The 23,408-nt window shown below is 38.0% G+C and overlaps 1 protein-coding gene across 48 annotated transcripts in view; it reads right to left on the reverse strand.

Annotated features, from left to right (window-relative positions):
- Positions 1–23,408, reverse strand: part of SRPK2 (SRSF protein kinase 2) — a 242,472-nt gene that overhangs the window by 125,297 nt on the left and 93,767 nt on the right. For 22 of the 48 annotated variants that reach the window (XR_014067240.1, XR_014067251.1, XR_014067250.1 and 19 more), the window contains one exon: positions 16,738–16,801. The exons of the other annotated variants lie outside the window; for them this stretch is intronic. Coding sequence is in view for 13 of the 22 variants with exons in the window: in XM_081535864.1 (XP_081391990.1) it covers positions 16,738–16,801 (64 nt within the window). In the remaining 9 variants the exon portion in view is untranslated. The remainder of the gene's footprint in view (positions 1–16,737; positions 16,802–23,408) is intronic. 48 annotated transcript variants of the gene reach the window in all.

The following is a 23,408-nucleotide window of genomic DNA, read 5'->3' on the forward strand; positions in this document are numbered from 1 at the left end:
TTAGAAGAAAGTGAAACAAGAAGATACTGACTGACCATCTTTTTCTAGACAAAAATAACTTTTTCTTAGAGAAAACTTTCTTACTAGTTAGGAAAGAAACTTTAAAACCTTTATTCAAATTAACATTAAACACTTAAGTCTACTACTATATGGGTCAGAAGACAAGTCTTGGTACCAGGAACACAAAAATAGGTAAAACTCCTTGTCTCTTTCATCTAGTACAGAAATACAAAAGGCACACTAAGAGACAAAAACAGGGATAAAGGCCCTCAGGGGGAGAGGAGTGCAGCTCAAAGCAGAGATGGCGCCTGAAAGGTCATGAGGTCAAGGCAAAGGAAGAGTCTGTTAGAAAGATAAAAGGGTGAAAGCATCAACTATGGCAGACCAGTAAGAACCTAGATGAGGGGCACCAGACTGTGAAAGACCTTAAGCTATACTGAAGAGTCTCTCAAGGAACGTGATTCTGGAGGTGGTGCAAAGGGGAGAGGCCAGCAGAGGTCAGAAAGAAGGTCAGCACCTGAGGCCTGAGGCAAGGAATGGCTGAAAAGAGAGAGAGCAGTGCAGTAAAGTAGCAGGGGAGCAGACAGGACCTAGTGACCAAATGGATGTAAACTGTGAGGTAAATGAGATACAGTAATACTGAGGCTTTTAAGTCTACAGAAAGTTATAAACATTCCCTTTTAAAAATTAAAATTAGCAGAGTGACAAAATTTTAGAGCCAAAAGGGCCTTTCCTAGTTACAGTGGGCCCCAGAGTTGTAGAGCCTGGTAGTTAAGAAGTAACTTGAGCAAGAAGTCTAGCAGAGGTGATAGTGGCTCCAGCAGCTGCTAAAAGAAAAGGTTGAAATTTACGTACACACATCAGCAAAACATCACTATTTGCTGGAGTAACATTAGCGGTAAGGGACTTCCTTCTATCCTTGTAGAGGCCTCTCAAAGTTTCCTGTTGTCTTCTGCTTTCTTTCAAAGATATTTATGATGCACTTATAAACTTACAGAGAGATGGGCTAGACATAGGGTAATTTTTATCAATGACCCAAAAGTCCTAAGGGCAACCATAAACAAAAGGATTACTTATTCTTTCCCTTCCCCTACAAATACTTTTCAAATCCTAAAAGATGATGCTGTTGAAGTACTGCACTCAATATGCCAGCAAATTTGGAAAACTCAGCAGTGGCCACAGGACTGGAAAAGGTCAGTTTTCATTCCAATCTCAAAGAAAGGCAGGGCCAAAGAATGTTCAAACTACTGCACTCATTTCACATGTTAGCAAAGGAATGCTCAAAATTCTCCAAGCTAGGTTTCAACGGTACATGAACCAAGAACTTCCAGATATTCGAGCTGGATTTAGAAAAGGAAGAGGAACGAGAGATCAAATTGCCAACAACTGTTGGATCATCGAAAAAGCAAGCGAGTTCCAGGAAAACATTTACTTCTGCTTCATTGACTTCGCTAAAGCCTTTGACTGTGTGGATCACAACATACTGGAAAATTCTGAAACAGATGGGAATATCAGACCACCTGACCTGCCTCCTGAGAAACCTGTATGCAGGACAAGAAGCAACAGAACCAGACATGGAACAAAAGACTGGTTCAAACTTGGGAAAGGAGTATGTCAAGGCTGTATATTGTTACCCTGCTTATTTAACTTATATGCAGAATTCATCATCCAAAATGCTGGGCTGGATGAAGCACAAGCTGGAATCAAAACTGCCAGGAGAAATATCAATAACCTCAGAAATATAGATGACACCACCCTTATGGCAGAAAGTGAAGAGGAACTAAAGAGCCTCTTGAAAGTGAAAGGAGAGAGTGAAAAAGTTGGCTTAAAACTCAACATTCAAAAAACGAAGAGCATGGAATCTAATGTCAAACTTCATGGCAAATAATGGAGAAACAATGGAAACAGTGACAGACTTTATTTTCTTGGGCTCCAAAATCACTGCAGATGGTGACTGAGTCATGAAATTAAAAGATGCTTACTCCTTGGAAGAGAAGCTATGACAAACCTAGGCAGCATATTAAAAAGCAGAGACATGACTTCGCCAACAAAGGTCCATATAGTCAAAGCTATGTTTTTCCAGTAGTCGTGTATGGATGTGAGAGTTGGACTATAAAGAAAGCCGAGTGCTGAAGAATTGATGCTTTTGAACTGTGGTGTTGGAGAAGACTCTTGAGAGTCCCTTGGACTGCAAGGAGATCCAACCTGCCAATCCTAAAGGAAATCAGTCCTGAATATTCATTCATTGGAAGGACTGATGCTGAAGCTCCAATACTTTGGCCACCTGATGCAAAGAACTGACTCATCGGAAAAGACCCTGATGCTGGGAAAGGTTGAAGGCAGAAGAAGAGGACAACAGAGGATGAGATGGTTGGATGGCATCACTGACTCAACAGACATGAGTTTGAGCAAGCTCCGAGAGTTGGAGATGGACAGAGAGCCTGGTATGCTGCAGTCCATGGGGTCACAAAGAGTCGGACACAACTGAGCAACTGAACTGAACTGTAAGGTTGGAGAGTTGAACCATAAACAAGGCTGAGTGCCTAAGAATTGATGCTTTTGAATTGTGGTGTTGGAGAAGACTCTTGAGAGTCCCTTGGACTGCAAGGAGATCAAACTAGTCAATCCTAAAGAAAATCAATCCCGAATATTCATTGGAAGGACTGATGCTGAACCTGAAGCTCCAATACTTTGGCAACCTGATTTGAAGAGCTGACTCAATGGAAAAGACCCCGATGCTGGGAAAGATTGAAGGCAGGAGGAGAAGGGGACAACAGAGGATGAGATGGTTGGATGGCATCACTGACTCAATGGACATAAGCTTGAGCAAGCTCCAGAAAATGGTGAAGGACAGGGAAGCCTGGCATGTTGCAGTCCACGGGTTTGCAAAGGGTCTGACATGACTGAGCGACTAACCAACAACAACAACAAATACATTTTGCAAGACAGAAAAGTGAAGCACAGATTGGCCATATAACCTATCTACCAGCACAGTGAGGAAAGATTAACCAAATAATAAGTTTGGTACAGGGCGGGTTAAATTTGACATTTCAGTAGATTTTAGGTAGTGATGTAAAGCAGGCAGCTAGATATAAATGTCTGTAGCTCAGAAAGGAGAACTGGAGGTATAAGTTCAAAAGTCTGCTCACAGATGGTACTCAACACCATGGAAACATGAGAGATGAGATCATCTTCAGAGAGAGAGCAGCAAGAAGAGCACAGACCTTGGACAGAGACTCTGAGGAAGGGCCAGCATATGGATAAAGAAGAAATCAAAAAAGAAACTGAGACAGATCACTTTCACTTCTTCATCTTCTATTCTAACTTCTTCACTAACCAAAGAAACCTTCTGTATTAAGCCTATCTATTTCAGAGCCAGATATTTTGAATACTGAAGACATCAACTATAAATTTTCCCAGTGTTGACAGGTGGCCGGTCAGTGACAATAATCTTTCATTTGCCTAGAACTGTCAGGAGAAAGGGGACCCCATATGAGGGAAATCTGCTGATGAGGAGCATTTCCAGATAAGGGAAGCTTTCCCTTTTTGTGAATGGTTTGTAGCTCAAATGCCTTCTAGAATCAGGTAGTTGAGGGTGAAGTACTATGATACACAACAGGACGAGCAATAGAGTATTAGAGAGCAAAAGTCTGAATTCTGTCCGTGTCCTAGTTATATTTGCTCTGTTTCAAAGCAAAGGTTGGCACTCGTAATCTCTTTCCTTCTTGGTTGCTTGTATGTTGAAGTCAGTGGAGAAAGAAATGAGCACAAACTCAATTATTAAATGCATGTGACCTGACTCAGGACACCTACTACACAAAAATACTCAAAATTGTCAGATAATATGTGAGCACAGTTGTTGGAGCTGCAAAATATGGCTTTGAGAGGACCTCTTTGACTTAACTGAGGTATGACACGGTTAAACCATAACATAATGGTTTCTTATCTATAAAGTGGGAATAGAACCATCCACAGTATGCATCTGTAAGGATTTCTTGAAGAATTAACAGTGAATATGAAAATGTGCCATAAAACGAAAGGCATTTAACATTACTTCTTCCATGCTCTGGCTTGAGCAGATATTAAAGAAGAGTACTAGTATAATTTAAAATAATCATTCTTGGTTTTCTTAAGAGAAGGTAACTAGGTAAACCAATTGCCTTGTGCAATGTTCCAAGACTCCAAATTTCTTAACTTTATAAACACTGAAAGTTTACAAGAATCCTATCTGGACCCTTAGATGAATCACTTCACTATTTCAGGCACTGGCTTTTCTCATGCAGAAAACAATGGTGGAGGATAAACTAGAGCTCTAATTTCCCTTCTTGCTATGATAATTTTCATCATTACATTCATCCATATAAGCTTGGTCAAAAAAATGAGCTAAATGCTTTTGATTAGTTAATAAAAACAAATTCTTATAACTGAGCCACATCATTCATAAGTACACTTCTACCTTTATCATCTCAACTATGATACATTAAAGTTAGAGAGAAAATAATACTTTTGATAATGTGATGATTGTTCCAAACATTCCTTTTAATAAGCCTATGACTTGGAAGAAAATGAGACATGACAGTAGATCTTCAATTTCTTCACATGAGCTCTTGTTGTCTATGTGCTTCTCAAAGCATGAGGCTATCGTTGAGCTAAATGTTATTCTAGTGTTTAAATTTAAATACATTATTCTGTACCACATGCACTTAAATGTAAAGAATGCAAGAAAAGAAACACTGATGTGCTGTATGACTAGAAAAAGGCTGCTATGGGCTGCGTTGGGCTTACTGGGGGACATGATGTCAGTCACTCTACAATTTCACATTTCCAGATGTAGAGGTTTTAACTTACATGCATGCAAGGAGCAATGCCACTGAACAATGCCATGGGAATTTAAACGTTTAGAATTACAAAAGCACCAAATCACATCAGGTAACTAGAGAGAGCCTCATCTTTAGAAAAAGTCAACTTCTGTGGATCCACTTTTAAAACATTAAATTTGAAGAATTTCTTGGAAAACACTTGATTTGCATTCACCTAAAAATATTTCTACAGATACTTCATAACATCTAGTCCTAAGAATCAGAAGGCCTTTAATATTCTCCACAAAAATCTGTGATTTCATTAAACAATCAGGTGGGTGAACAGCAAGTAAGTTTTACTACTATGAAAATCAGTTCCACCTTTGCCATCAGTCATTAAATACTTTATAATAACTCAGAGAAACAAGGGATAATAACTGTTTAACCTCAGGGGACCGTGAAATAGGGGCCACATTGCCACAGGGAACACAGCTGACCTCAGGGCAGCAACAGCAGCAGAAGCTCCTTGGGGGCACATGACCGGGGAGGGACAGAGAGAGAATGAACTGGGCACTGCACAGCTCATTATACCCAAACACAAATTCTTGGTTTGTTCACTTTGAAATAAATACTTGCATCTATAGTGAAACAGAAGTATACCAAGGTACCACTGTAGCAATAAATCCATCAATACACTCTCTTCCTTCACCTATCTACAAAAGCCCAGAAAAAAATTGACAGTCCTAAAGAGAAAATCACATATAACAGACCAAGGTGTTGAACTGCATCATAGGCAGCCAAGGATTCCGCTAGAGAAGTCTTTCATTTATTCAAACACAGACTGTCAAATTATAAAAGCAAACATTTAATCTCTTAAGAAAATGAGCTGAGCAACAAAATAAAAAAAAAAAACTTTCCCCCACAATTCTGTATTTAATTCCATCAGACTTCCTTTTCCATAAATGAGTATAATTTTGTACGCAACATTGCTGTAAACTTTCTTCAGCCCCGCATTAAACAAAGGCTCCTCCTGCAAACTAAGGATTATCTTGACCCCTAAAATAGGATGCCCTTTTTCATTCAGAATCCAGGGGGTATTATCAGAATCAATACAAAACTGTTAAGGGGCAAAAAGGCTAGTGAATAGGACAAGGACAGATTCTGGAGAAGGGAAGGGAGTGCCTGGCAGCATGCAGGGATTCTCAGACCAGGGGCTGAACCCATGCCCACCGCAGTGCCAGTGCAGCTTTCCATAGCAGTCCAGTGGTTTAAGTCTTTGGCTTTTGTTTAAATTCTGGCTAAAACAAGGCCAAGAACAATCTGAACATAATATGTGTATGTGGTTATGTGTTAAATACCTTAAACCATAAAATCAGATACAACACAGACTTGGACACTGTTATGTTAGTACAACATTAAAAAGAGGACTTAAAATTTAGTTAAGTGGTGCAATGGCAAATAGTTAAGTGATATTTTTTGCCCTTAAAATAGAAAGAGGAACTAAAAACACCTTTACCAAAGGACAAATAACTAGTGAATGCCTTTGAATTATCAATTTGAGTTCAAGTAAAGGAAATATTGTCAGGATAAAAAGCAAAACAACAAGAAAATGGAAAAGGATAGAGTGGAGGTCAGGAAAGAAAAATAATAAAGAAAATAATACTCTTTTCTAAATGAAAAAAGAAAGGTTAAGACAACAGAGTTCATTGGCATTCCCATCTGAAAATATTATTCAGTGGTTATAAATTTTAAGCTAAAATTAAATAAAATTTAAAATTTATTCTTCAGTCATGAGAGCAACTTACCAAAGGCTCAGTAAGGCATGACCATGTTATAGAACCTTCCACCACTACGGAAAGTCCATTGTACAGGCATGGCTTAGTGTATTTCAGATAATTTACAGAAGTGGTTTTACATATACACCATACAAAGACTTCTGTCACAAACTGTTGACAGAAAATTTTGAGCCAAACATTTTATATTTTAATATTTCATATTCATGATTATTGGGTATCCTGCAATCATGATTAACCATATACAACACAGAAAAAATACTTAGGGTCCAACAGGCAAACTGTCTGTCTTTAGAGCATATCTACCCATCCAAACAAATACGGAATCACCTCCTTTTACAGGCTTGAAGAAAAATGTATTTCATAGGCTTTAAAAAAAAAAAAAAGCAGAGTGTGATTGTGCTTTTATTTTTTTAGGTTATTTATTTATTAAGAAATTTTAAAAACTGAGGTATAGTTGATTTGCATTGTTCTGTTAGTTTCTACTGTACAGCAAAGTGATCCAGTTACATATATATTCATAAACATATATATACTTTTATATACATATATATACTTCACATGCTTTTTCAGTTTTTCTACCTTTATCATTTATTGCAAGATATTGAATATAGTTTCCTGTGCTATACAGTAGGACTGTGTTGCTTATTTTTTATTTAATTAATTTACTTTAATTGGAGGATAATTACAACATTGTGATGGTTGTTGCCATTCGTCAACATGAATCAGCCACAGGTATACATACGTGATTGTGCTTTAAAAAAAAAAAATTTATTTATTTAGCTGCACTGAGTCTTAGTTGTAGCATCTAGTTCCCTGAGTGTGTGTGCGCTAAGTTGCTTCAGTCATGTCCGACTCTTTGCAACCCTATGGACTATAGCCCTCCAGGCTCTTCTGTCCATGGAATTTTCCAAGCAAGAATACTGGAGTGGGTTGCCTTTTCCTCCTCCAGAGGATCTTCCCAATCCAGGGATCAAATACTCTTCTCTTATGTCTAACTAGCTTTAAAATCTTTTTTGTGGGGAGAGATGGAAGCAAAGAGGAAAAAGGAGGAAAGGGGCAAAAGATGAAGTGGCAGTCATTCAAACAGAACACTGTTCTACCTCTGTAATTTTCAGATTACTTATTAAAGTTTAAGTTCCACCATACTGGGTACTTAGTAAATATCTGTAAATAAACAAACATAACAGCACCCCCATCTGAAAAATGCCTCTCTTTTGGAGGTCATTTCTACTCTATAACAGTTGATCTCATAGAATTTGAGGTATCTTATTAGCATGTGGTTATTAGAGGAGAGGTCATCAGTATTTCTGCATATTGAAATGTCAAGAAAACCTATAAATACATCCCTTAACAAGACAATTGTTTGACTTATATTCTACAGATAATGCTTAGTACTCATATGATTTGAAATTCCTTGAAAATAAATCTGCACAGGTCTGTGGCACACAAATTGTAAATCCATGTGCCACAGTACAGTAGAAAAAATGTTTACCATGAACTGAATTTAGAAAACAGATACTCTTAAAAAAAAAAAAAAAAAAAAAAGACTGGTACAAGTTTCTGCTTTGTTTTGTTTTCTAATCTGCACTCTCAATTAAAATAAGAGACACCTTACATGAAAACCAAATTTTCAACTTTCCCTGAAAATCACAGAAACTCGCACAACTTGGTCTGTATTTCAACATAGCAGTAATCAGCAACAGCTGATCAGCTGCCATCTCTTTAGGTGGGGTTGTGGTTGCCAATTTGCTAAAGTCCCCACCAGGCCCTCATAGCTCCCTTACAGTAGCCTTCAGTAGACAATTGTGTTTGCAACCCTTCACCATAGCTATAGCCTTAATATATACCCTCCAAATATGCAATTATTGGTTATTTTAATCCTTTCAAAGAGTGCTAATAGCCTCCCACCATAAAGTCATTCATGATGCAGTCATTCATTGTTGGCACTGCACACCCAACAACCAGGGTATGTCGGGGTAAGCCACCTACCAAAATCTCTTCTGCTTTTGTGTTGCCATTGCTGCTCCCTGGTCTCCCAACAACTGACTGGCCAGCACATGGCAGCTGCTGATACATGTTGGTTGGATGACCTGATGATGATGATGTTGTTCAGATGCTCAGTCGTGTCCGACTCTTTGTGACCCCATGGACTGCAGCACCTCAGGCTTCCCTGTTCTTCAGTATCTCCTGGAGTTTGCTCAAACTCATGTTCATTGAGTCGATGATGCCATCTCACCATCTCATCCTCTGTTGCCCCTTTCTCCTCCTGCCCCCAATCATTCCCAGCATCAGGTTCTTTTCCAAGAACTGAGAATGGATGCATGACAAATGTAATCTATACCAAAGTTAGTCTTAATTTCTTCCAACTACTGGCACATTAATTTCTGCCTCAAAGGAAATCTGCAATATGATTGCTTAGAGTTATTTTTTTATTATTATTGCCATTGCAGCTCACATTAGTTCAAAACTTCCCTGAACTACCATTTGGGGGAGGGGTTTCCAAAGTGAAGAGGAAGTGCCACTGCTGGTACATAAAATGATCTGAGATGATACTCTGGACTAGGTATTGAATCACATACTAAGAAAATGACCCCTCTCCCAAGGTTCTTTAAATCTATTAGAATATATCAAAGAGCAAGCCTCACTTTGGTACTCACACATATTTAAGCTCTTTTATGACACCTGCCAATTTAATTTCCCTTGTAAACAGAAAGAGCATATGGCTCAGGCCTGAAGGCTTTATCAGACAAGAGAATCTAGACAGAATTTAATAGCAATTGTTTTTAAAGGCAACTGATACTGGTTCTCCCATTCTGGGAGGGGTACAAAGATTCCCTTTTAAAGAAAATTAGCATTTAAAAAGGATTATAAAATTTTATGTTTTTATGTTATGTATTTTATCACCGTAAACCATTAAAAAAACAAAACAAAACAAGATGTTAACAGCAGAAGGTGAAGTGTAAACCATGACAAAAAGCACCAATGTGATATCTGAAATACTAACATTTGGAAATAAAAGGCTATATGGCTTGATGTTACCAGTACAGAACCAAGATGGAGCATGTTCAGATTTACTTTAATTTCTATTTTGCATCAAAACAAATGTAAATATATATAACAATAAACTGTGTATTTTTTTGGTGATAGAAAAAGCTAAGATGTGTAACCCTGACATTAACAGTTAAATTAGCTTAGGGCAAGGAACCCCACTGCAGTATTCTTGCCTGGAGAATCCCACGGATGGAGAAGCCTGGCGGGCTATAGTCCATGGGGTTGCAAAGAGTCGGACATGACTGAAGCAACTTAACACACACACACATATACATGATCATATGATTATATATATAAAATGGACTTAATCTATGCCAATACCATAGAAATCAGTATCTCCCTACACCAAAAAAAAAAAAAAAAAGCCTTTGCACAAAGTTCATAATTTATAAGCTGAAAATGATGACATAAAAAATATTTTGTGATGAGAGCACTTCTGCATTTGAGATCATAAGCTGAGGCTAATAGTAAATAAACCAGTAAGTAAACCAAATGTCACTGATACTCCCCATTGACAAACAGCAGCTGTGACAAATGCTACAAAGGAAAGATGCATGGTTCTGTAATGGCTTATAATAGGCATAATTTGACCAAGACAGGGCTTCCTTGAGATGAGAGGGTTAGGAGATACAAAATAGCAAGGCAAGAGAAACTTGACCAAAGTGGAGGAGTCTGAGGCTAGGTTGAAGAGTACCAGTGCTCAATGACCCAGGTATGGAGTTCACCTTTAGGCCAAGAACAACAGGAAGACAGCAGAAGAGTCTGTAAAGTGGAGTTACCTACCTGAGCAGATCTGCAGTCTGGAAGGTTTCAAATGGCTGTAATATGGCAACCCTCTCAAGAGGCATCAGAATACAGAATCGAAGTTTAAATAGGTAACAAACTAACAAAATAATTAAGGAACAACTACACTTAGACCAAAATACATCAAAAAAGTCCTAATTTCTTCATCAGACCTATGGGGCCTATCTCCACCAAGGGTTTTAAAGTAGCAAGGACTAGAACTCTAGGGAGGGGTTCTCAGGGCTGGGGTGGCTGAGTATCAACAACTGTGGAGGTCTGGTCACTTTCTTGCTTCCCTGTTTACACTTTTTTTATGTTTTGCATGAAAGGTTTCTAATAAGGTTCAGCTGAAGGGATAATTTTGTTACTAAAACCAAATCTAAAAACTGATGTGAATACCTATGGTCTCTGCTGCTGATGCTGCTAAGTCGCTTCAGTCGTGTCCGACTCTGTGCGACCCCATAGACAGCAGCCCACTAGCCTCCACCGTCCCTGGGATTCTCCAGGCAAGAACACTGGAGTGGGTTGCCATTTCCTTCTCCAATGCATGAAAGTGAAAAGGGAAAGTGAAATCGCTCAGTCGTGTCCGACTCTAAGCGACCCCATGGACCGCAGCCCACCAGGCTCCTCCGTCCATGGGATTTTCCAGGCAAGAGTACTGGAATGGGGTGCCATTGCCTTCTCCGACATCCAGGTAAAAGACTAGAAGTCATGAATGGGAGAGCAGTACCTCAGATGGCCATACCCTCTGGTTCTTGTTTGGTCTAAACTTCTCATTCTGATCTTCTTCCTAAGTATCTTTGCTGGTGGTCTAGCCGCTCAGTCACGTCTGACTTTTTGTGACCCCACAGACTGTAGTCCACCAGGCTCCTCTATCAATGGGATTTTCCAGGCAAGAATACTGGAGTGGGTGGCCATTTCCTTCTCCAGGGAATCTTCCCAACCCAGGGATCAAAGCCAGGTCTTCTGCATTACAGTCAGATTCTTTACCAACTGAGCCACCTTAGGAACTCAGAAATAGTCCCCTATCTGCTTCTAGTCCTCTTCAAAAAAGGTTAAACTCTAGGTCACCCTGGCACATCCACCAGAATGCTAAAAGAAATAGGAAGTAAGGAGAGAAAGGGAAAGGGAAGGGAAGAGAGAAAGAATATACAGAAGCCAGCTGGCAAAGACCTGGAGCACAGCTGGTGGGAGTACAGACTGGCACATTTGCTTTGGAAAGTTGGCAATATCCACCAAAGCTCAGCAACTGCACTCCTAGGAATACACGCAACAGAAATGCTATGCAAAGGTTCATTCACCAAAAGACATGTATACAAATGCTCACAGCAGCACTACTTCTAATAGCTACCAACTGCAAACATTCCACAAGCTCATCAATAGTAGAACATATTATTTATCTACTGTTAGGTATATTCATATGGTGAATACTGTACAGCAATGAGACTGCATCAACTACAACTACACAGGAAAACACAGATGGATCTCACATAGGTAACACTGGGAGAAGACAAAAAGTACGGAGAGAGCGTGTGTGTGTGTATATATACACATATATTACTCAAAAAGAGATGAAGCAACTGACTAGTCATGTACAGAAACAATTTCAAGTTCTACCTTAATACTAAAGCCCAAAATTAATCAGACTTAAATATTAAGAGCTGAAAACTTCTATATGCAAATCTAGAAGAAAACCTTAGTGACCATGGACTTGGCCAAGATTTAGATACAACACATAAACTACACAAGAAAGAAAAAAAAATCAAACTGAATTTTATAATGATCTGTGATCTACACACTTTCCCATATACAACTAAAATGTAAATATTGCTAAATAATAAATAAAAGCAGAAGAAAGCATAAAGACAGAATAGATGAAAGACAACCCAGTAAGCCACAGTTATCTCATCTCAAACTCAAGAAAAATGTCTCAAACGCTTCTATCCTGCAAATACAGAAAGAAAGCCAAGAATGTCAGAGTGACAGGTGGAAAGGGGAAAAATAGTGATCATTGAGGCCCATCTACCCTTTGTATTGGAATGGGGAGGGGACAGGTTCAATGAAGAGAGAATCTTATAAAATTTGGCTCTCCTCTCACAACTACTTCACCACAACAACATGGAGAAAAATAAACTCAACATCAGAGCAAATAAAAGACCCCCTGATCCTGGATCATTTTCCACTGAACATCCTTTACTCTCTTCTCTCTTCATATGGTGAGATCTTTATTTATCCTTTCCCTTCCATTCTCCTGATTCTTCCAGACTTCTCTTTTTGCTTTCTGCAACCACGCATTATTATCATATGCCCTTTTTCTCTTCACTTGAATAGGCACCAAAGTAAGAAAAGGAACTAAAATCCATACACAAAAATAGCACAGATTCGCAACTTCCCTGGTGGCCCAGTGCTGTAGACTCCATACTCCCAATGCAGCAGGTACGGGTCCCATCCCTGGTTGGGGAATTAAGATCCCACATGCCACACAGCACAGGTTCTTTATGTATTTCAAATGCCCTTATATGAATGGAGGAGCAACACACCCATCTCCATCACCTCTTACCAACTCTGTCTACACAGCATTGGTAGAATATAGGCCACAGCATAATTATTTTTATGATACTTTCTCCCTCTCCCTTTCTCTCTTCTTTAAAAGGTAGCTAGCAATTTGCCAAGTATGTGCTAGCTTTGTGGGATGCTAAAGATCTAGGATACTACTTATCTATTCCAATATAAAGACCCCTTTTGACAGCAAAAAAAGAAAAATAGTAAGAAACACATGCACAAGAAATGGTCCTACAAGGCACTGATATTTCCATTTCCTACAAGGCACTGATACTCCTTTAATTTCTGAGTGACTGTGAACCTTATTAATCACATCATTCATTCACATTTTATAACAGCAGATGTGGGCAACGCTTACGGTGAATGCAGATTCTCAGCTTCTCAAGCCCCTTATCTCTTACCTCCTCAACTCTTCCTGAACTCAGCCTAGATGGACTGGGGATCATAGCTCTCAGCACTCTGGGCTCAAATCTTCTGTATTAAGTATGGTCTGAATTTGTTCATGAGCTCACTGAAGAAGCAGTAATAGAGTCTGAAAAAATTTGTAGTAGGGCAAAGTGCTTTCTGTTCACTCAGGACCTTTCTGGGAATGATTTATCAGAGTCCTTCCAACAGCACTCCACTCCCTCACACACACTTTCTCCTCACTTAGAACTAGTATCTGAAAATGTTTAATAAATGATCATCTGAAAATGCTGAATAAATAATCATTACATTTTTTCCTAGGTATTATCATTATTACCATCCTCTTCTTCTCCACCGACTGTAACCCCATAAATTTCCACTTCCCTGGAGTGTTCTAGCTAGGAAAAGGCAAGAAGAAGCAAATATCTGAAAACTTAATTTTTGTATCAAATAAATATGCGTGGCTTTTTTTTTTAAACAGTAAGTATCAGTAGATGAAGAAGTAAAATTGTGCCTGACCCTTGCCTCTATCATATTTAAGCTGAATAGAATATTCATCTATTTAACAGTAGCTCAATTAACAGAAAAATACTCACTGTAAGGTTTATTCCTAAAATCTGCAGAAGGGCACTCTTGCCACATATATGTGTTCCTTTTAACTGGCAATAATTAGAATCATTTGGCTTTTTATTCATTCAATAGTGTTCTCCATCCTTAATTTTTAAAATAGGTAAGCTAACATTTTTTTTTCTCTCTCCAAAACATAAAACCAAAAAATAAATTGTAACTTTTGTCACCCAGCTTGTTTTTGTCCTATGAGTCAGCCATTCTGAAAAGAAGTGCTCCACACCTCCCCTGCCAAATGACGTTGGATGGGTCCCCCTCATTCTGTTTAAGGTGTTAAAAATGAATAAATAAACTTCAAGGTGTATTGAGATCTATTAAGATTATTAGGAACATCACATCACTGTTTGTATATCTATTGTATTTTGTACTTAAAAACATCATTCCTCCACTTGATTCTCCCAAACATTCAAAGAGCATGCTACACTGCAGACAGTAAACAAAAATCAATCATAACAAAAGATAACTTGGTTTTTACAATTAGCTTCTCTTCTCTTTAAAGAAAGACAAGTTTCTTCATTCTTTTTTAACCAGTAAATACATAGAAATACTGACCAGAGGTAAATTCCAAATATCTTTAAGATTCATGCCATGTTTCAAATAACTAATTTAAAATACAACAGTCAAAGATGTTAAAAATTTAGGTGATTAGAGAACAAGGAATTGCAGAGTTTAGTGGCAATGCTACATGATACTATATTACATTTGTAGGCCGAATATAGTATAATTAGGCTGTAATTTTTTTTTAAACTTCAGATTCTTGTTTTCAAATTCTTCCAAATAAATTAAAAAAAAAACACGAATGACTATCATTGTATAATTTTTTAAATGGGGGGGAGAGTAATTTCTATTTTTAATATGCCTACATTAGTAAAACAACTTCTATGTTGGCAAAGTGTTGGCTGATCCATAAACTACATTAATACCCATTAGGTCAGCATATCACAATTGCTAAATATATGTGTGAACAACCCCCAAAATAATATAGCAAGCAAGATCTGGTAAAAATGTGTATAAAGTTGTCATAAGCACAGTGGCTGATTTCTAAACTTTTAAATCATGTCCGCATTCATCCTCCCTTTCACAAAATATTTTAGAATATTTCCTTATAAGAGTATATTTTAACCATAAAAGCCTCACCTATTCCAAACTTGTTTCTTGGTAATACTCATCCATTCTGTTCAACCTTCAATTTCTCAGTAGAGAAAACATGATACCCAAAAAGCCAACATAATTACTGTTGTCATGCCATTAAAAATGCTCTTCCTAGTAACAAAACTCTACCATTACAGTTGGCACCCAGTCCATTCACTATTTACACCACCCTCCTCTCCCCTTCCCATCACCACCATTTTACTGGCAGAATATTCACAAGGCTGAAGATTGTTTTTTATCTCAGCAAAAAAGAACGCTTAAAATGGGATAGCTAGGCACAAACGAGAAGTTAGAAGCCACATAAAAATAAACACAAATGTGTCTAAATTTTTCTATTTTCAACCTATAAAGAAAGCAGTAATATCTTCCTTATTTATAATTCCCTAAATTAAAGCCAGACGCCTTTCACCCAATTATACTAATAAATCAATTTAATGTCATCATTTTGCCATCAGATCATGTCCTCCATACACTAGTGTACTATAATTGAATTCGTTTTACCATGCTGGGTTCTTCACCTATTGTTTTTCTGGTGTTTTTCCTACATCATTCTTTAACTAGCAAATTATTTCTCCATAATATCTTCCTAAATATTAAATGTGAACAAAAAGACAATCCTGAAGAGTAACCAGGGATGAGATAAAGCAACACATCTTAAATATAAAAATATCAACATTAGGTATAAACTATTAAGTAACCAACAGAAAAGTAAGTACCAATTGAATGCCCAAGAACTTCAATTTAAAATATTATGTAGTATAAACCATTTTGGTAAACAGAAGTGAACACACATTTACATATAAAAATAGGCAACTATAGTCTCATTTCTGACTTGAGAGAAATGTATCTTAATTCTATTTATTAAGTTAAACAGGCATTTTATGGAAATATCTCCTTACAGGTATAATCATTTGATTGACAGATAAAATAATCGCTTTAAAAATACTTCTGAGTCATTTTGTCCTTACCTGCAGGCATGAACCATTACTGCATGCAGTGACTGTTCCATTTCCTAGCACAGACTTGAAGAAGCATCGTATCTCTCTTTCAGAATGTGACTAATATGTGGGTTTGCAATTCCTAAGCTATTTACAAATGGCACTCCCTTTCCACACAAGAAAATATTTATTACAACCAAAAGCTAAGTATTTTTAACCTAGACCTTACAAATAATACTGGAAATTTTGTGTAGCAACAACCTCAAAATATAGGAAGAAAACCTAGTACTATTTCCTTAAAAAAAGCAAGATTTTTGTTTATTTTTTAGCTAAGTAAATTATTTTTTAAAGCCTTCAACAGCTGTCACACATAAGCCAGTGGTCTGCTGTGTTATGGTGTGCATGCTGCAGCTGATTAGGCTTCACTATTTAAAAAAAAAAAAATCAATTACCCTTTTTGTAAAAGCAGAACAGCTTACCCAAATACACATCTTCAAAACAGCACAATGACCAGCATGCAGTACAATACGTTATATAGCAAACTTGACAAGAAAGCAATGTGCCCTGATTTGTTTCTTAGCAAGGCTACACCATTAATTGTTCATGCAAGAGATGTAGCTGTACCTTTCTGAAGAGGACGACTTCTCAGAGTTAACTGACATCAGCAGCTCAATCTTCTGCTTGATTTCTGGAAAAATCAGAAAATATTCACAACCAAGATTGCCTGCCCTTGCTTTCAAGCCTTATATCAAGAGATTTTTCTTCTCTAATCCCTTTTGTTCAGAATGAGGCCACAAGATTCGCAGTACTTCTGTCAGGACTGGGATTCAATGGTGCTATAAAGGGAAAAAGCTCCAGAGGCATCAGGCCTTGCTAAACTATGCACATGACTGTTTATGAAAGCAGGAAGTACCATTTCTGCCAAGCAGAGGGGTGTTTTCTTTTTTAAGGTAGAACTAGCATGGCTCTCCAAGATGATTTTAAATGCGGCAAATTGAAATACAAACTAAAAATGCTAACAACTGGATTCAATTTACTAGATAATTTGAGAAGCTAGGATAATAAAGTTACAGACTGTAATGAACAGATGGGCAACCCTTGGCTACTTATATTTCACCAGCCCTGAAAAATATGGCTCAGTGAATCATTTTTGTCACTTAAGAATGAAATATTAAACCAGAATCCAAATTTTTAGATTAAAAATATTTTAATCTTTGTTAAAATTTATTGATTGTCTTTTAATTAAAGATACATTTAGTACCTACTCCCTAACTCCTTTAGAAAAACACTTCTGTTTTACACCTTAATTTCCCCTCCTCCTTTGCAGTACAGCACAAGTGAACAGCAACACCCAGTTACCGAGCAGATAATATACTTGTCCTTTTAGGAGAGGACTGACAATGCTATCTGCAACAGAAATGTAAGTGCCAATTCTATTTAATTAAAAGATCATTGCTCATATTGATTTGGAAAAATAGATCATAGACTAAAATGGAAAGTGAGATAAAAATAAAACAGGAAAAAGGGGAAAAATCTAACACATTTCCTTTAAAATACTAACCACTAACCCAAGAACATAATTTTATGTGAAAAAAACTTGACATGGTCCTATTACCCAGACTATTTCATATATATAAAGCTGATTTCCTATTTGTAAATGTTTTCCTATTCAAAATCTTAAACATTCACATGTCAAACATAAAACACAGTGCCACTGAAATCTACAGGCAGTCATGAAATTTCAAAGTAGACCTCAATAGTTTTCAGATTTTTTTAAAGGGTAAAACAATTTTTTTCTTTTTAAGAATCTTAATTCTAGAAATACAAGGAATATGAGATGTAAAGGAAAAAGGAAAATAAATAGTTGCATAAAATACAATGGATTTGTACAGAAATAGCCTCTCAAAGCTGCTAAAATAGTTTTTCCAAATTGTTGAAGCGAACAGCTTCATCCAATGGGCATTAGAAAGCTGGCATGAATATCTGATGCGAGCACAGAATCTACCACAGGCTACAGCCAAACGACCTCTGGGGAGAATACAGAGCACAGCGAAACTGAAAGACGATGATAACCACACTTACCTGGAGGATTCTCACGTGGATTACAGAGCCTGGCACCTGGTACCATAGTGAAAGCTCAGTAACGCCCCGTTTACAGAGACATTTAAAGACTCAGGCTCCAGGCTCCACCACCAAGCAGCCGTGGATTTGAAAGCAGACTTCTCCGTCATTTTTAATAACGATACGACCTAGGGGAAATTACTTCAAGTCTCTAAGCCTCTATCTCCTCTCCTATAAAATGGGGATAATAATCCTATGTGAAGCGTTATTGTGAGGATTTAATGACAAAGCTCATGAAAGGCAAACAGTGTTGTGCTCGGCATAAAGTAATAAGCCCTTTCTGCCTATTGCTATTTACTAGGCAGTGCCCAGAAAAGGATGGGATCCTAAATAAATATTTGCGAATAACATAATGAGGTAGACTAGGTCTGTCCCACTTTAAAGAGCTTTTCTATAATTTTAATCCACCTTCTCCTTTTTATCGCCAACCATAATATTCATCTTTCTATCACTGCAGTACTATTATATGTGGAAATTAAATTTTAATCTGTATCTCTGACTTCCTATATATCTAGAGAATTTTCAGGAATGAGGTGATACCTGCATTTTTTGTTGTGGCAGTTTTTCAATTCCACGAAGACAGACAGTTCACACTTCAGTGTAGCTATATAATATCTGTGCACTTAAGCTCAAAGTCCCTGAGATTAAACTGCATAGCTCTAATGAAGTATATACCCATCTTACACATACATTAGAAAAGTCAAAGCTCTAAACCAGTTTCTGGCTGATGATTTTTGAAGCTACAAATCAAAAATGTTTCAAATAATTCATGAGAAGGCTTCCAAAATGATTTTCACATTTTCTTCAAACCTCCAGATTTGTTTATAGCTCCAGAAGGACTGAAAGGTTCCGGAATGTTCACAAATACCATGATAACATTGTATCCACTGAGAGCTGCACATTCCATCTACACTCCTATCTAATCCTTATCAATACCATTCTTGGGTCTGACTACTCCCTATGTTCATTCCACCACAATATCCGACACAGTCCTGGGGGCTTTGATGCTCATTTCAATATGATTTCAAATACTCTTGGCTAAGTCCCATGGCCTTTGGCCTCCCCAAGTGTCCTGAACCCCTGATCACCCAAGTCATCTACCACCATGACCACACACAGGACACTTTCTCACACGCACTGCAAATCTGTCCCCCAAATTAGTTGTTTTTCTATATCCACACTGGTAATTTCACAGTATCCAAGACCCTATACTTTATTTTTCTGCAGTTAATTCCACCGATCTTTTTCTTTACAAACTTTCCTAACACCAAAAATTTTAAATTGTCATCCTATTTTCTCCAATGTGTTTTCTAATTTCTTTCTTGCACGTACATCTTGGACTCCTTCTAGAATTTACTTTGGTTTATGAACTGACATAGAGATCTGGTCTGTTTTTATAAGTTCACATTTTGAACCTTACACCCAGGCCATCCCCTCAATTTTAAATTACTCTCTTCTCTATCCCTCCTTGGTACTTCCAAAGCAGCAGTCTTACAACCTTGCAAACACATATTTATTCAACCATTCACAATCTCCATTTATACATTCAGGCCAGTGAGTACAAATAAGGCCACATTTGCTTATTTCACAAAGAATTAAGCAAGTAGTACCTGGAAGTGTGAATAAATTATTTAAAATTACAATTAAGTTGATTTTTTTAAGTCATAACTTTAATTTCTAAGCCACATTATAGAACAATGCAAGCTTTGTTTTCAGTGCTTTTGGGTTCTTATGATTCTCCTCTGGGTTCTTTGCTGGATCATGTTTTTTCACCTGGACCTTAAATGGTGGTGATTCCACTCACTGACTCTTCTATCTACACCCCTGACATCCATGACATGGACAACCATCAGGGCACTGATGATGACCAGATCTGAATTTCTAGCCCAATACTCTCTCCTGCACCCTAGAACTATGTATCTTTCCAGGCCTACTTGGCATTTTCACATGGATGATCCCAAGTTTGCCGCAAATGCAATGTCTACAACTAACCTTGCTGGGAATTCCCGTGTGGTCCAGTGGTTAGGAATCAGCGCTTTCATTGCCATGGCCTGGGTTCAATTCAGTCAATGAACTAAGACCCTACAAGCCATACAATACAGCCAGCAACAACAACAACAAAACAAATCTAACTTAACCAATCCAATGTGTCCTGTTACATACAGTCTTTATCTCAGTGAGCAGCAACATCATTGACCCACTAAGACAGACATTTTTGAGGGATCCCAGACTAGTATCCATGTTTCATTTGGGATATTACTGCCACCATTCTCCTTATATACATTATATTATACATATATATATGTGTGTGTGTGTGTGTGTGTGTGTGTATATAATGCTCCAGAATATTGATCTTTACTCCGTGATTCTCCAAAGACCATGTTTTCTCATACCACTAAGTCTTCTCTTGTGCACTTTCCTCTCCCTAGAATGCCACTGTCCACTCCGTTAAACACCCAACTCACTCTTGCTTTTTTTGGCCATGCTGCAGAGCATGTGGGATCTTAGTTCCCCAGCCAGGGACTGAACCTTTGCCCTCTGCAGTGGAAGCTCAGTGTTAACCACTGAACCACGAGGGAAGCCCCCCAACTCACTTTTCTCATCTCAGCCCAGACGTTACCTCTTCCCTGGCATCTTCCCAGACAAAATACAGTTTATCTCCTCTGCCCCTCTACATATCACATGTACCTGCATTACAGAATTGCTAAAATACATACATTGTGTCACTCTCCATGAGACCACAGCTTCCTTAGATAAAGACCTGAATTTTCACTTCAATACACACTTACTTGTTGACACTCTCATAGTATTCTTAAGCTGTTCTACTCAAGTTAAAGTTACAATATAGTTAATTTCCTAGTTCTTAAATATTTCCAGATAAAATTACTCAGAGATTCAAGCAACTAGAATTCCGTAGAGCTAGGAGAGTCTGCAGAGATCATCACACCACTGAACCACAGAAGCCTACAAAGAAGAATTTGAGGAGTGAAAAGATAAGCAACTGGTAACAATAACATTCTTCATCTTCTCTAAAGGATTACTGTCTCTGTGACCTACTGCTAATTTCCAAGGACCTAGCAAACCAAGCAGAATATTCCAGCCTTCTTCTAAATCAACTTCTTAAATGTGATTTTCTCCTGTGTGCGTGTGTGCTAAGTCACTTAGGTCATGTCTGACTCTGCCACCCCATGGACTGTAGCCCGCCACACTCCTCTGTCCCTGGGATTCACCAGGCAAGAATACTGGAGTGGGCTGCCTTGCCCTCCTCCAGGGCATCTTTCCACCCAGGGATCAAATCCACCTACATCTCTTACATATCCTGCACTGCAGGCGAATTCTTAACCACTGAGCCATTAGGGGAGACAATTTTCTCATACATTCAATAAATTAAAATTGTCACGGTTAGTCAACTTTCCTGAGTAAAATTGGTTATCTGTGACACCATACTCTTCTTATTCATGACTATATATATATAACAAAGAAGAAAAATCAATTCACTGAGACTTTCCCCACTCATTCTCTTCTATCCAACTTACAGACCTGCTTTATGGTCTCTGTTTATTCTTATTACACTCATACTTTAAAACATACTCAAACTTCTTGTAAAGATGAATAGTTCAGCTCTTCAGCTAATGGCCTACTACCTCTAATACTTCATTTTCCATTCAATACCATGAGTGTGAAGTCTCATGGAACAGTTATGGTCCAGAGACGAACCAATTCCTAAGATCGCTGACAAGGAATATTGCTGACTGATAAGTACTACTGAAACAAAGTACAGCAAAGGTGGTGCTTCAAAGATTCAGACCCTAAGAGAAACACAGCAGTCCTGAATCCACCTAGAATTGTAAGAGCAACAGCAGCATAAGAGTAACACAGGCTGTAATGGAGACGATCCACTACCGTGTCCTTTAAGATCACTCAACACCAAGCATGAGCTCAGACAGGACCCTGACTCTTATGACATGGAAATTAAATAAGACATCGCAATTGGACAAACAGTTCTACCTAAACTCTAGTGCCTTCATCCTTTTAAAGTGAAGTCACTCAGTTGTGTCCGACTCTTTGCGACCCCATGGACTATAGCCCACCAGGGTCCTCCATCCATGGAATTTTCCAGGCAAGAATACTGGAGTGGGTTGCCACATCCTTTTAACACAGGTATTATTCTAACAGATTTACTAAATTTCCTCTCACTTGTCAAGTTTGGAAACTTTCAGGCTACAAGAAACAGGTATGTGCTCAGGTTACTTCGGATGATAGGATAATACAGCAAGAATAAATCTAGAAGAAAAAGCATCAGTAGGTCGCAAGATATTGTTCAGAAAACAGGGCAGCTCTTGAAACCCAGTTATGATACCAAGTGTTCAAAGAGACTGTTCTCCACTTTAAGGCTTCCCACTCTGGAGATCAACAACTCTGACCCTAATTCTATTTCTCCTTCACTACCAATTAACTGCTTCTCCTCCCTACTTCACACATTTGCAGATTCTACTGCCTTGGGATGCACACTTAAAACCTTCTCTTGGTATCTCCAACTGAAGTGAGTATCTTTTGTTTTAAGTCCACAGAGGGCCTGCAGACACTTTTCTGGCTCCGGTGTCAATCCCTGATATTATCACCTAAGACCAAGTGCTGAGGTCTTGCCTGAAAATTCAGGAGACTGACACACAAGAGACCCTCCACAAAGGGGCCAGGGATAAAGCAACCTCTCTGAGCCATCCAGGAAGGTCTATCAAGTATTAACTGCCCAACATCTGAAAGATCAGTCTATCCTAAAAAGGAGTCCCTATTATTCCAGGCTTCTCTGTGATGAGAATGTCACTTATGAAAGTCCAGAGCCAACTAAACACTGAAAATCTGGAACAAAGGATGTAATTTTAGACAAAATTGATGGACAATACTAACAAAAAAAAAAGTGTGAATCTCAGGCAAATCCACTGACAAATGACAATATAAAACGAGTTAAGAAGGTTAGTTATTGTTAAGAATAATTAAGGATAAGTTGATTCACTGGTGCTAAGTGTCTCAAGAATGATAATTATTTGATTATGAGAGACTAACAGGGGAAAATAATAATACTCTTAAATAGCCTGCAAAAATATCCAACATTACAACTCCATTATTACTTATAATACACCCAGTCATATTATAACAGTCATCCCCTGATATCC

The sequence above is a fragment of the Giraffa tippelskirchi genome, chromosome 10 (genome assembly GCF_054371585.1).
Source record: "Giraffa tippelskirchi isolate mGirTip1 chromosome 10, T2T-mGirTip1v1.2.pri, whole genome shotgun sequence".
NCBI lineage: Eukaryota > Metazoa > Chordata > Mammalia > Artiodactyla > Giraffidae > Giraffa > Giraffa tippelskirchi.